Genomic DNA, 14,752 nt, shown 5'->3' on the forward strand with positions numbered 1-14,752 from the left:
CATCCTGCCCAGGTGCATGTCCTGATGGCAATGTGCTGCTTGGAGAGCCTCCAGCCTGCCCCAACCCTGGGCCCCCAGCTCAGTACCTCCCCAGAATTTCCCCATCCCTCTGCTGGGGTCTCCCTGCAGGGAACTTCCCCCCTCCTCCCTCGCTCTGAAGCAGAGCTGTTCCCCCCCCCCCCAGCTTCTGGCTGGCTGTGTGCCTCCTCGCTGAGCTGGTGCTCAGCCCCCAGGCCCCTTTCCATCTAGGGCAAACGCTGAGAGGCAGAAGGCTGCTTTTGGCCGGCCTGCAGCAGATCTCTGCACTGTTTTTGAATCCTTCCTCGTGGAGGCTGAAATGCCCCACTTCTCCCACCTGTGTGTGCTAGCTGCCAGGGGGCTTGGGGATGCAGCGCTGGGGCTGGCACCATTGAGGAAGCACCAGGTGTCCTGCCCTGGCCGCAGCTCCATGCCGACTATCTCTGGGTCCCCAGGCAGAAGGGAGGGCAATTAGAATTAAAGCAAAGACAGACTCTGCCCACATGCATGGTCTCGCTGCAGGCAGCTTTGGGTACTCTGGGATAGGTGAGTCCTCTCTTTCCCATTTGCACTCCCATAGCCCAGGAGCTTGTTATGGGCTGATCTTACCTAATTTTGTGTGTGCCCCTGGCTGAGCTGTCTGTGCTGAGCAATTCTTGCAGTGTGGAGATGCGGGTCCCCCAGCCATCCAATAGCATCAGCTGCAGCGATAACACAGGAGAGGCATTATCAGCAATAATTCTCATCCCTGTGGAGAGGGAGGAGGTTTTGTAGTGGTTTTGCAGGGGTCCTTGTGCCCTACGTCCGTGGCTGCTGGCTGGAAGAACAGGAGAACCGCTGGCAGTGCTCGGTGTGGTGTGGATGTGGATCACTGCATCTGCATTACAGCTTTGGGGCTGCCGGTGCTGTGTGCTCCCAGGGGGGCTCAGCGGCTGTTCCACATCATTTTCAAAGGAAAGTGATGTTGGTTTTCCCTTCGCTCCCCTCCGCCTGCCCTCGTTTCCTTCCCTGTCTCAGTGCCGTGCGGGAGCTCCCGGAGGAAGCTGAGTGGGTGTGGGGCTGCAGCTGCTGTGGGAATTGTTCTTATCGAGCTGCTTTCTGTCCACAAAGAATAATAATAATGAAATCTTTGATGGTAAAAAGGGAGAAGAGGGGCCACCGTTACCCTGCAGCCCAATCCGTGGTGCTTCCTGGACCATTGCTTTGGGTTTTTAGGGCTTTTGTGCTGCTGCAGATTTCACTGCGTGCTTGAAATATCTCAGAGCCAGGAGAAGTAACCGGGGGCTGGTGCAGGGAGTGAGAGCTGCTGGAAACGGCCCACTGGGAAGCAAGGGAGAAGTATTAAGAAAAGCAAGTTTCCTGCCATTAGCTGATGTATTTATGGCTGGGAAGTTTGGGGTTGAAAAGGTTGTGAGCAGGCAGCTGAAAGAAGCAGAGGTGTGTGTGCTCACACACCTCTCTCTGCCATGGTTACAGGAGAGTCTGGCTGCAACGCACAGGATTGATGTCCTGGGTGCTGAGCTCCTAATTAGGGATTAATGGGAAATTTTCAAGAATGAGGATTTGAGGTCCCTGCTGATGCTCATCTCCCCCTTATCCCATGTAACCACCATGTGGTGGAAGTGGCTGGGGACTGCCCAGGCCTGGGAGTGAGCACTGTGATTTCCCCTGCAGCCCCCTGCAGGAGGGGTCTGCAGTTGGAAATGTGCTGTGCCACAAGAATTAAGCCCATACTTAATAACTGAATGACATAGGTTATGTAGGATCCTGCTTGGATCCTGAACGACTGCTCTTCCCATTTTCTTCAGATGGTCTGACTTGAAAATGAATGACCAGAGCAAAGGCGTTGGGTTGGGGCTGTTGGGGCTGCCTGAGGTTCAATCAGATGCAATTCATAGAATGGTTTGAGTTGGAAGGGAGCCTTAAGGGCCATCTGATCCCACTCCCTGCAGTGAACAGGGACACCTGATCAGGTGCTCAGAGCTCTGTCCAGACTGACCGTGGGTGTCTCCAATGACAGAACATGATTCCCATGAAGGCATTCACTGTCCTTTAACCAACACGAGCCATGTTTCCCTTCATTTCCCTGTCTGCTGCATTGGGCACAGCCCAGAGCCCCTCACTGCCCTGCTGCATCACACTGCATTCTCCAAGGAGCAGCTGTGCCCCACCTTGATACCTGCATGGCTTTTTGCCCATTCATATCATGGAAGTCCCATCATTGCTCCCATCACTGCCTGTTAATACCTTCTCATTTCCAGCCTGCAGCTCTTACTGACCTGCTTACACCATCACCAGGGGTTGGCTTTGGATTCAGTGTATTTGTTCCCCTGGCAACAGCAATCTCTGCCTGTGGTGCATCCGCCAGTGATGTTTCCAGCAGTGACACCCCATGTTCTGACACCCCCCCTCACCACCCCCCCCGTCTGCTCGTTTCCACTGCAGGCTGGGTGCCCAGGATGACCTGAGATTAGTGATTTCCCCTTTGCTGCTGAAAGTACCTAATTTGTTTCATCTCAGGAGTGCTCTTACTGCATCGCATTGGTGGCTTGTGGCCATGCTGGGACCCACAGTGCACTGATGTCCTTCCTGTGGCTTCGCTCCTCTCGTGAGCAAATAGCATTAAAAGCCTTTAGGCACTGTCCTTCAGTCCCTCCTTCCAGGTTTCACCCATTCCTGTTTTTCAGCCTTCAGTGTCTCTCAGCTCTTCTTGTGCACCAGAGGATGATGTCTGGCTGCATTTCCTTCACCCAGCAAACCAGCCAATTGTCCAGCAGCCTCAAATCAGCAAACCTGCGCTACGGTTTTAAGCCTTTCCCATGAAGCAGGTTTCCTTACGGAGGAAGAGATGTGTGACCAGCACTGAAATACAGCCGTCCTCACTCTGCTTCCTACTGCATTGGAAGCAGGAAGGGTCTGAATCTGGGAAAGAGCATTTTTCATGACACTTCCTGCATCATCAGCAGGGCTGAGTTCACGCGTCATCCCCATGAAAGCACAGGCAGAGGTGATGGGAACGGCGTCTGTGTTTCCTGTCCATCCCCACAGTCCCATCACACTGCCACCACCCAAGCAGCACCACAACCTGGCCCTGTCCTCCTGCAGCCTTCTCACTGAGGTGGATGCTGTGTGCCTCAGTTTCTCCACCTCTGAAATGGTGTTCAGAGAATCACAGACTATCCCGAGTTGGAAGGGACCCATAAGGATTGTTACGGCTTTTCCTGGTGGATTTGGAACAAAAGTGTGTTGGGGCAGAGGTGTAGAATCTCAGAAGCTGCAAGGAGCACGAGTGGAAAGGAAGGTCATTGCAACAGCCTTCTGCTTTGTTTCTTTTATCTTCTTTTTCTGCTTTCTGTTTGTTTTCTTTTTTCTTTTTTTCTCTTTTTTTCTCTCTTTTTTAAACATTCCCTTTCTTAGAACAATGTGACTTCTCGTTTCCCTCACCTTCAAAACATGCTTTGTATGGTTTGCTGTGCCTTTATTTCTGCACATTGGCAGTTATCCCGCACTGGTGCTGCATGTGTGCCAGCAGCCACATGCTGGGCAGGGGGTACATCCACCATGGGCAGCAAGAAAAGGCATTGGGTTTTCAATAGAGACATTGGGAGCAGCTAAATACTATTATGAACCACCTATGCTGTACTTTCGGTCAGTAAGTCTCAAAGCATTTCATTAGAAGCAGCCAGACTCATAAAGAGTTCTGTTTGCTAATTAAAGGAGGAGGTGGAAGAGGAAGATGCTGGGATGAATGACTTGCTATTGTGAGCTGGATCATTTGGTTCTCGCAGCCACAGTGACTCATGGCACCTCGTCTCACCGGGTCTGACGCTCATGACTGCAGCAGATTGTGGGTCTGATAAGAGCTGCTCAGAAAAACCCTGACTTGTAGGAGGAAGAAAATCTGCCAGAAAGAATGCTTTTGTAGCAGCCTGCAAACAGACTGCACAGTGCTGGTTAATATGAGTGGATAGGAAAGTCCCCTTTCTGCCTCAGCCTGTCTTGGTGAGGGTCCTTCTAATGCTGATGCCTTCTGTCTCCTTAGGATGTTCTCTGTCTTGAGGCTTTTTCTCCTTGAGGTGATTTTGTAGGTCTTTTCTGCATTGATGAACATCGTGGTCCCTCAGACCCAGCATCAGGACAGTGGTGGTGACAAGAGCTCAGGTTTCTTCCAGCTCTTATGGCATTGTGCCACTTTTAGCTGGGTGTCTACAAGCCAGTGATCTCACCAGCTGCATTTTCAGGGACAGGAAACCACTTGGGGGCCAGCAAAGCAACTTTGCAGGAAGCTGACTGCTCATCAGAAGGGCAGAGAGATGGTGGAGAGAAGGGCTGGGCAGTCGGTGCCTGCAGCGATGTGGGCTGTATAGGACACAGGTTGCTGTCACACACTGTGAGCAAAGCCATTTTTTTCATCCTCCTGCAACCAATGGTTTGTACAACAGCATCTTGTCCAGCTATCAGCCCATCACCACCGTACCACTAAATCACACCACTCAGTGTGACATCTACTCTTCTCTGGGTATGCCTCCAGGAACAGTGACCCCACCACCTCCCTGGACAGCCCACTCATCACTCTTCTCAAGAAGAAATTTTTGCTAATATCCAGCCTGATGAGGAGCTCCAGACACAAAGTGCAGGGAACCAGTGGTGCTCCATCCATCTGGGCTGGGTGTCTGCCTTTCTGGGAGCAGCACTGCAGCTAAACACAAGCTCTTGGGTTCTGGATGTAGCTAGCAAACTCAGTGACTTGGCATTTGGTTCTTAGCTGTGGCCTGGATAGGAGAGTGATTTTTCGGTTCCATAAAATTTGTGCCAGTGTCTGAGCCAGATGAAGGTGCAGAAAGGAGAGAGAAGGGTATGCTGAGCTCCCCAAGGGGAGCTGTGCACTGGGGTAAGCTGTTTACATACCTTCCTGCTTCAAATATTTACTGCAAGAACTCTGGATATTCTTGTTATTCGTTGCTGTACTTTTCCATCTCACTCCCCCCTTTCCGTGCCTTACGTGCATGTGGGTGCAACACATCCCCTCCTGGCAGCTGTTTTTAATGAACATGGACTCTTATGGTCAGGATTTCTTGCTTCTTGGGACTCTTCTCCAGGTCTGTTGATTCACAAAGCCTTCATTAACAGCACAGGTTAGATCCATGGTGATGGCATCATCCATCCTTAGGATACACAGAGGGATGCATCCACTAATGCAAAATGCCCAAACTCTTCTGTAGAAGCTCTGAGCTTCTTCACATCTTTCCAAGTCCAACCCCTGGCACTGGGACACTCACTGCTCCAAATCAACCACACAATCATTTTTTCTTCCAGCAGTTCACTTCTCATTGCCTCTGGTGGACTCCATCACAGACCCTCACTGTTCCCTACATGATGTAGTGCAGGGAGACCCACCAACCTCCAGCACTGGGTCTACTGCTGAACCTCATGGGAGCTATGGAGGTGGGCAGACTCTGAAATCACAAATGTGCTGCTTGATTCTTCTTAACGTTGACATAGAAACTGTTTTTTCTTGCTTACCATATTGATTTTTAGTTTGTCTTTCTTATTTTGCCTTTGTTTCCCCCCTATTTTACACTCTGAATGACAGTGAACCAGGGATCAATGATCCTTAATAACCCGATCTCAATAGTTCAGCTCCAGCAAAGGGACTCATCACCCATTTCTACCACAGCAGCTTTTTGCTCTGCAGAGTAACTAAGGTGAAGTATTGACATCTGCATCTCTACTTGCTTGGAATGGGTTGCGGGTGTGACCTTGCACTTGACAAGAGAGGAAGAAAACCTCTTTCTGCTGAAAATCAATGCTGGCGGTGTGGCTCAGCCAGCAATGGGCACCGTGGGACCAGCACAGACCTGGCACCATGAGAGCTGCAGGCTCAGCCCAGGATGGGTCTTGTGCTCTCCTTTAGGAAGCCCAGAGCTGCTGTTTGTACAGACACTGCATCACACGACGAGGCATTGATATTTCCGTGCACGGAGGTGCAAACTGCTCTGCACTGTTGTGGTGTGTTGGTTTCTGCCGTTGCTGTGTGAGCAGAGTGCTTTTTGTGAAGAGCAGGAGGAAAACCACTGCCCCTACCTTTAGAACTCGATACTTATGTATTAAAGATGCATTCTCCGGACTAGCTAAGCAGTTTTTGTGTTTTAAAATAATATATTAAAACCTCAAGCTATTAACTGTATGTAAAATCTAGGTCAGGAGAGCTTTCTGCTCAGCTTTATTATTATTATTTTTAGTCTGCAGTTTTTGGAGTCTGGGAAATCAGTGCCATTGGTTTCGTGCTCTGGGTCACATGTGCTATTGGGAAGCCTGTGGTGTTTGCAGACTGGCAGTGGGAAGGCTGTACAATACAAAGTATGGCAGAAGTGATGAAACACACACTTTCTGCAGAAATGAACAGCAGCAGTACCACTGTTTTGCATAACTTTTCTTTATGGTTCAAGAAGTGATGGTTTGCTGGGGACCTTCAAGACCACCCAGTTCCAGCCCCTGCCATGGGCCGGCGGCAGCACAGCTCCCCCTCCACGTCTTCAGGCACCTCCAGGAATGGGGCAGCACAGCTGTGGGCAGTGCCGGGGCCTCACCGCCTCTGCGTAAAGGATTTCCTCCTTAAATACGAGAAGGGTTGCAAGAATGCAATCGACTTGAGGCTCGCTGATCCTTGAGAGCATCAGCGGTGCAGCGCATTACTTCGGGTTGCTCAGGGGCGTCACGCTGATGGTTTTATCCCATCCTCACCGAGAGTGTGAAGTTGGAAGGCAGCCGGCCAGGACCCCGCTTACCGCTGCGCTCCGTACCCACAACCCGGCTCGGCTCCGCTCGGGGCGCGGCGCGGTGACGGGCGCGGGCGGCAGCCAGTGTGCGGCGGGGGCGGGCGGGGCCGGGCCGGGCGGGGCCGGGGCGCTGCTGCGGGCCCGGGGCCGCGGGAGGCGGCGGCTGCCGCTCGCCCTCCGCCATTCATTCGGCCGCATCGGCGGCGGCAGCGCTCGGCGCCCGGCCTCGCTATGGCCGACCCGGCCGTCAACGCGCACCTGGAGGGCATCATCTCCGACTTCGAAGGTGGGCAGGGGGGCTGCGGGGCTGTTCGGAGCGGTGGGGGGGGGGGCTCAGGGATGGATGTCGAGGGGCTGTCGGGCGACCCTAAAGGCGAAGTGAGGCTGGAGGATCCCCGGCGCCACCCGCATCCGCCCCCACCGCCCCAGCTGTGCGGGGCAGAGGTGGGTGAGGCGCTGCCCCTGCTCTTTTGTTTGGAGCGGACTCGCCCCGTCCCTATCTGTTAGCGTAGGATCGTACGGGACGCTTTTCTCTGCTGCTTTTTCCGAGTTGGTTTACTCGCTTTTTCAGCTGAAAACACGGCTGTGACGCAGCGAAAAGTTTGTGAATCCCCGGGCACCGGCCCTTGTGTGGATTCCCAGATTTTGGATACGAGCACAGCCTCAAAGTAGCCGCGAAGTGGATAATGAACCCAAGTTTCAAAAATATCCTTAGCGGGAGCTGCCTTAGAAAGCTTTGCGTTTGTCGCGTGGCAGAGCTCCAACTGCCCGACGGCACTGCGCGGCTCGGTGCCGGGGGTCCCCTTGCAGCCCGTGTTTGGAGGGATGGATGGATGGATGCCTTCTCCTGGGTGCCCGCTGGCTTTCCAGGGAAGGGAGGAGAACAGAAGCAAGCGGGAAGTGTGCTGCTGCCCATCTGTGGTTCCAGATAGGCTTTGGGGATGTCTCTGCTGCAGCCATTGAGAGGGTGGTTCGGGGGAGCTCATCTCAAAAGCAAAGCTTTGGAAAAGCGGCAACGTCCCCGCACTCAGCGTCCTGGCAGTGCCCCAAACTCAGCTCTGTGCAGCGGTTTTTAGAAGGGGGAAAAAAAAAATAGTAGAGATCTGGGGGCTGTGATGAAAGCTTATCCAGCGGCCGTGTGTGCTGCTATAGGCTGAGAGAACTTCACCGCCTCCTGGTGAACTCATTCTTGCATTCTGCGAAGGAGCAAAGTATTGTTTTTCCTGCTGGGAAGCCGAAAGCCCCTCGGTTCCTCTTCCAGGTCGGGCAGGAAACGGGTGGCAGGGCTGGGGGCTCGGTGGGCTGTCCTGGGCTCTGCAGTGCTGTCACCCCAAGCTGCAGCCCCCATCTGTGTCCCCTCTGTGCAGCCCCTGGGCTCCCTTCTGCAGCCGGAGCGGGGGTGGAGGGTGAGCAGGAGGCCGAGGGAAGCCACATCCTGCAGCAGGGCTGGGGCGAAGGGAATTGGGGCATGGAGCAGCCCCAACACGCTGTGGGTTTGTGGAACTGGGCTCACAGGTGAGTCTATGAGTGCCCTTCAGGGGCTTGGGAGCTTCCCCAGTGCTGGTTTGGTCACAGCCTGCCTCCATTGCGTTTAAATCCCTGAGGAATGAGAAACCCCAGGGAGCCCCAAGGCTGCTTGCTCTGGGCTGTACATGTCCTTCAGTGGCACTGTGGTGCTCTTCCTCAGCCCCTGAGGCTGTGTGCTCCCTTCCCCATGGAGACGCTTCGAGAGCCTTGCCCTTCAGCGGGGATCCAGGCTGTGTTTCTCAATTTAATTAGTTCTCTGGGTTGCACAGCAGCTTCCCAAGAGCAGGGCAATTAGTTTTTGGCCTGTAGGGCTGTAGATGCAGTATTCATGTCTGCCGGGTATTGTAACCTTGGCCAATCAGCCAAAAGTACCATGCGGCAGCAACACTGGATTGCTGGCAGACAGAACCCTCTGTGCTCCTGAACCACCTTGTCCTGAACACCTTGTCCTTGTCCCTGCCTGCTTTCCTCCCTGCATCTCCACCCTACATGTGCCTGTGGCTGTTAGATTACAGCAGGCAGTGGTTTAGGGGCTGGGCTGTGGGCTGGAGCTGTTACCCTCAGCTCTATGAAGGGTGCAGGGGCCCTTTTTGGAGTAGGAAGGGCTCACAAACATTCAGCTGTAGCTCAGCTTCCAAATCAAAGCAATGTATGAACGGGGAACATAGCACAGCAGGCTGTGTCCTGCACATGATGGATATGGCCACGTCCAGGCACCTGCATGCTCACCAGGTTCCTCAGCACAGGAACTGAAGCTGTTTCTTTGCCTGGCAAGAGTTTCCTTGCTTTATCTGGAGGAGAGCAGCACGAGGTCTTGCAGTTTGCCAGTGTTTGCAGAACGTCGCCGTTGTGGGTTTATGGATTTTGGCAGATCTTCAGCAGCATTGCCAGTTCAGTTCTGCCTGAACCCTGTCCCTGTGAGCAGTGGGAATGAGGACCTGCAGCAGTCAATTGTCTGGGCTGTGGCACACCGTGTGTGGTGTGTGAATGCTGAATGAAGCCCAAACCATCCTTATCCCTCTCGGACTGAGAGATGCTGCAATGTGGTTCTGTCTGGCTGCAGCCCTCCTGATGGGACTGTGCACAGGGGAGGTGCACCCTGCTCATAGCTTTTGGTTGCTGTGGTTTTCCTGCATCCCATGGTGTCCATACAGGGCTTGCTGTGTAGTTCCTGGAGAGGGAGAAGAGCCCATCCCTTGTGGGGGTGCTGAGACTCCTTGTGCTGGAAATGGCTCACAGCAAGCAATGCCGAGCTCTTTGCCAGTGCTGTCAGTTAACACCAAATCTGTTTCCTTGTATCAATGTTGAAACACAACATTTCCTAGCGGATACAATCTGCTAACAGTAGTCCTGTGGGGCTGTAACTGCCAAAATCACAGGGTAGCTCAGTGGGCTTGGAGACAACTTCCATGGCTGGAGCCTGGGTAGGAGCAGCTCTGACAGCACCAGGCAGCCTGGTGGGATGGCCCTGCTGCACAGCTGCTGCCCCACTGCTAATATTAGCAGCAGCAGAGCGACGGTCACAGCACTGTGTGGATAATGTGCCCTGAGTGCAGTCCTGTGTGGAGCCCAGGGAGGGAATGGCTCGTGTTTCCCTGTGTGTCCCTCCTGGTCTGTGGGTTTGCATGGCGAGCTCTCGCGGGGCTGTGTGACGAATGGTGTGCGAGGCTCAATGCCTGGAAAAGGAAACGCAGAAAGCCTTTTCAGATTGTATCTCGGATCATCGCAGCCCTAGGAGTGAAACGAAGCTCCTGGACTCCAATTGTTGCGTTTCCTGGGCTGTCCCTAAAACATCATGCTGTGGCCAATCCCATCTGACCCTCCTTCATCTCCGTCTGCTCATGGCTGCGTTGCTCCTTGCAGCTCTGGGATGTGGTGGGCTAAGCTTTACTGAGAGTTTTCACTCTTTTCTCTTCTTCTGATCTGCATTTCTGAGCCCAGATCAGGCTGGGAGCTCCCCGCCAACCCTCCCAGTTCATGCAGAGGTTCAGAAAGTACCAGTGGAAGGCAGGAGCCGTGTTGTCTCCAGCACAAGTGCTCTTTCTTGTGCCAAACGGAAAAATTGTCTCTGCCTGGATCCAGCAGCAGGGATCTGCAGTTGTGGGTTTTTTTTTTCCTGTGTATATTTAGTTCCTTGGGAATACAGAGGTTAGGAGGGAGTGGGAAAGGGGAAGCACAGGATGCGGATCTCTGTTCACGTGAGCTGGTCTGTGGGGACAGTCTTTGGCCCATGGTAGAACATAGGGTTGCCCAGATATTGGTGTTTACAGCCATCAGGTGCAGGGAGGGCTGGGCTATGTGTCCTTAGGGATGGGCAACCACTGCAGCACAGAGCAGAGTGTCCTTGGCTCTGCGTCATCTTCCAGTGCTGGTGTTACTGGCGAGCTCTCAGTGTGCATTTGAGAGCCATCTTGGACACAGTGTCACACTGTCCCTTCCCTTTGAAAGGTTCCCTTATGATCAGACCGTGGGTGAGTCTTTGCACCTGGGCCAGGATACAGCTTTGGCTGTGCCAGCATTATGCTGGTGCCTGGGTTCCTCCAGGTCTTGGAACGCATGCAGCATCCTCTTCCAAGTGCTCATTGCATTTGAGAGACCGTGCCTACATCTCTTGGCTAACAAATGCTCACCGCAGTGTCAGAGCACTGCTGCCTCCCTTGTCCTGCAGCCTCACAGTTGGGTGCTGCTTTCATTCCTGCTTAGTGGGGTGCTGCTCTGTGCCTTTTCCCAGGAGCCAGAGCCCAGGCAGCTCCACGAATAGCCCGTGCTGGGACTTGTCAGAAATCCAAAGGCAATAATGGAAAGCCCATAATCACTCCAGATATTCATGTTTCTAACTCTGATATTTGATATTTAAGGCAATGTCTCTAAGCAGTACCGTTGCAAGGCTTGTTTCCTTTCCTGACCTCCCTCCCTGTGCCGCAGTAAACTCTGCAGTGCATCTTCCTCACTGATACAGGGGGACAGGAAGACAGCAATGATGCCAAATTGGGAGTAAACTTATTTGGAGACTTATGGAGCACTGGCAGCTCGCACCCATTGCTATAGCAGCGCCCCTGCTCCCTCCTTACACAAAGGCCATGGTTAGGAGCAGCCCTAGGGCAGCTAGGAGGCTTACTGCTATCCTCAACTTATTCCAAAAAGCTGCCCCAGATTGATGAGAGCTCTTGTCTGCTGGCACTGTGACTCAGGCTTTTACCGTGATTGCTTTGCGAGGCTGCTGGCCAGAGCTCAGCCCTTGGGGCTCCTGGGGACATCCAGGCTGGCTATCAACTCTTTGCATGCCCCAAGGTGAGGCACTGGCTCCTGCACCAGAGTTAGGTGACAAGTTGGGGACATCTCCATAAGTGCTGCTGTTCCTTGGCGGGCTGCAGGCATTGGCCAGCACTCAGAGCTGATCCGTGTTGAGAAGTTCTCTTTCCATAGAATCATTAAGGCTGGGAAAAGACTGCTAAGATCACTAAGTCCAAACCCAACCCGCCCCCACAGTGCCCCACTGACTGTGTCCCCCAGTGCTACGTGTCTGTGGTTCTGGAACACCTCCAGGGATGGTGACCCCACCACCTCCATGGGCAGCTGTGCCAATGCCTCCCTGCTCTTTCTGAATGGAAATTTTTCCTAGTATCCACACTGTGCAACCATCCTCCCACTGCAGGAGGTGGCAGTTGTGTGACACACAGGGCACTGCCCACGCAGACAACCCCCTCCTCTCACCACTTCTACTCATGTATCTCAGTTTTATTCTCAGTACCAGCATGTTGCAACTCCACCCATCATATTATCAAGCTGAGATTGAATCACTTAATGATTGAATCACTTTTATCACCCAATCCCCTGCCACCGAGGCTCTTCACCCGCCAGAGTCGCTCTGACATCCATTTGAGTGCCTGGAGCTGGGACCTGTGACTCATCTCTGGAGGTGTCTGGCCCAACAGCTCAGTGCTATAGTTTCCTAAACCCAGCTGTGCAGGGCTCATGCTTGCTCTTAACCCTTCATAGCTGTGGTACCCTGCAAATCAGCACTGAGGCTGATATGGGGTCTGCAAGTCCATCTGCGTCATCATTCTGCCTTCTAGGCAGTAATTGTAAAGCATTTTGGAAACATTAGTGAACTAAACCAAATCTGCTCTGTCCCCTGGGAGGCAGAGAAGATTTATTTCCTGCTTCTCTCTCTCTTTATGAAAGGAAACTGGAGCACAGACCGGAGGCAAAAGCTGTGCAGAGAGCAGTTCACAGCCAGTAATGCAGCCCGTGGGGTATGGGGTACACCCTGTGCTGCATGGGGTTGTCTGTATGGACACACAGTGAATATAAGGGATGTAAAATATACTGGTGTGATCTGGAAACGTTTTGCTGGGAGTTAGTGGTTATATAAGCCAAAGTGTAGCACAGAATCAAAGCTAAAACCTTTCTAGAGCTCCATTATAGGGACTGGAAATCTGAGATTTTGACTTAATCTGTGCGTGGATATTATTTTTTTTTTTTCTATTCTTGCTTCCAACTTTGCAGTTGTGCTCCCATTGCTGCTGGATGGCTGGGTTTGCTGCATCGGTCTGAGGCTCTCTTTGTAATCTGCTGAATAGGAGCAAAATGCTGCTTGAACAGCTTTGCTCATGTCAGAGCTCTGACTTGCATTTCGCCACAAATTTCCTCCATAATTCAGCTCTTGTTAGGGGTTGCACAGTTCACAAAGCACTGCGTGGTGACAGCGTGGTGCCAGCATTATCCTACATGCAATCTCTGTGTCAGACCATGAAATCTATTAAAGAACTTCTTACTGATGCTCTTGTGAAGTTGGAAAAAGGAACTGCGTGCGCACAAACCATTCACAACAGCAGATCACCATTCCATATACATTGCACAGCTCCCTTCCCTTCTTGCTACAGGAGCTTTAGGGTTTATACACAGCATCCATACAGCCTGTGGGTACATGAGGAATATTGTGCTTGTTCCTGCAAGCTGCAGCGTCTCATGCCTTTCATTTGCCCAGAGCAGTGGTGAACATCCCATCCCTGGAAGCACTGAAGGTCAGGCTGCACGGGGCTCTGAGCACCTGATGGAGCTGTAGATGGTGGATAGGCTGGATATGAGGATCTTAGGTTGGGTATTAGGAAAAATTCCTTCTCAGAAAGAGTGGTGATGCAGAGGGGAGGTGGGAGAGTCGTTGTCCCTGGAGGTGTTCAGGAACTGTGGAGATCTGCCATTGAGGGACGTGGTCAGTGTGCATGGTGGGGGTGGGCTGGGGTTGGGCTTGGTGATATGAGAAGTATTTCCCAAGCTTAATGATTCTGTGATTGTATGACCCCCTTCATTGCAGGGGGGTTGTGACCGGATGAGCTTTAAGGGTCCCTCCCAACTCAAACCATTCAATGATTCTATAGGGCATCCACCTTTGCTTTGGATGCTGGCATCCATCGGCATCAAAGATGGTGCTTTCAGGTAAGCAGCACTGCAGTGCATCCCCCAGATGTTCCCGTGGTAACACAGGGAACCATCCGAGCTGGGGCTCAGTCTACATGGGGAGCATCCTGCTGCCCAGGACAGGGCTATGGGCAGCTCTGCTGGCCCTGAACAGTTAATATGTGGGTTTCAGGGGGGGGGACTGCTGAAAGCTGACACCTGCGGCCGCTGCCTCCCCCTTTTTCCTCCCCGGGAACAGGAGGTCGCCATCTGGTAGCAGTTTAGAGAAAGTCAGCGCTCTGAAACGATACCATTGTATCGTGTGAAATGCCGGGACGACTGGCTGCCCTATTCCCATAAGGCTCTTATGTGTCTAAAAACGCAAGGAAAGCTTTCAGTGCTTAAGCAAGCAAGCAAATGTAACCCCTGGGTTACAGAAACCATGTGAGGGGCAGAGGATGTTTAATGGGAAGCAGCGAGCCCGGGGCTCACGTTGCAGAGCAGCTAGCACAGGTCCTAGAGGAACCAGCATCCCTCTCTGTTTATTTTGGTCTCCTCCAGAGCTCTGTGCATAGAGGTTTCCTTGTGTAAAGCATCCCCTCGCCTGTTACTTGGGGTGTTCTGTTTAAAAGGAAGAGGGAAGAAAGAAGGAGCAGATGGTTGCTCTGCTGGCTGCCCCCTTCCCACGTGCTGCCTGGAGCTGTGTCATTTCTGGTTCCCAGTGCCTGTAGGGACATGAGGAGCTTTTGGGCAGAAGCTGTGCAGCCCGTTGTGTCCCTTGGGAGCCCTGTGTCCAGGATCTTTCCCCCTGGAGAAGAATTAAAGATGTGTCTGTGCCTCCTTGGAAACATCTTGGCTGCTGCATGCGCTGCTGGGACTTGAACCAGACCTCTGTCCTAGTCTGCAAGATCCCCAAAGAGCAGCTCTGACTGCTGGTGCCTGACCACAGCGCGACCGAGAGGGCACAGTGTGAGCATCCCCAGTGCTGCAGCGCAGTGCACAGACTGACAGACAAGCACTTTGCTGTT

The 14,752-nt window shown here is 52.8% G+C and overlaps 1 protein-coding gene across 5 annotated transcripts in view; it reads left to right on the top strand.

Annotated features, from left to right (window-relative positions):
• SEPTIN9 (septin 9) overlaps nucleotides 1-14,752 on the top strand; it is a 95,122-nt gene that overhangs the window by 39,966 nt on the left and 40,404 nt on the right. Inside the window, exon 1 of one of the 5 annotated variants that reach the window (XM_042833264.1) lies at nucleotides 7,004-7,083. The exons of the other annotated variants lie outside the window; for them this stretch is intronic. Within the exon in view, the coding sequence (XP_042689198.1) occupies nucleotides 7,029-7,083 (55 nt within the window). The 5' untranslated portion in view covers nucleotides 7,004-7,028. Of the gene's footprint in view, nucleotides 1-7,003; nucleotides 7,084-14,752 lie in introns of those variants that run through there. 5 annotated transcript variants of the gene reach the window in all.

The sequence above is a fragment of the Centrocercus urophasianus genome, unplaced genomic scaffold (assembly GCF_019232065.1).
Source record: "Centrocercus urophasianus isolate 14NV4802_14NV808 unplaced genomic scaffold, USGS_Curo_1.0 seq_41, whole genome shotgun sequence".
Classification (NCBI taxonomy): Eukaryota; Metazoa; Chordata; class Aves; order Galliformes; family Phasianidae; genus Centrocercus; species Centrocercus urophasianus.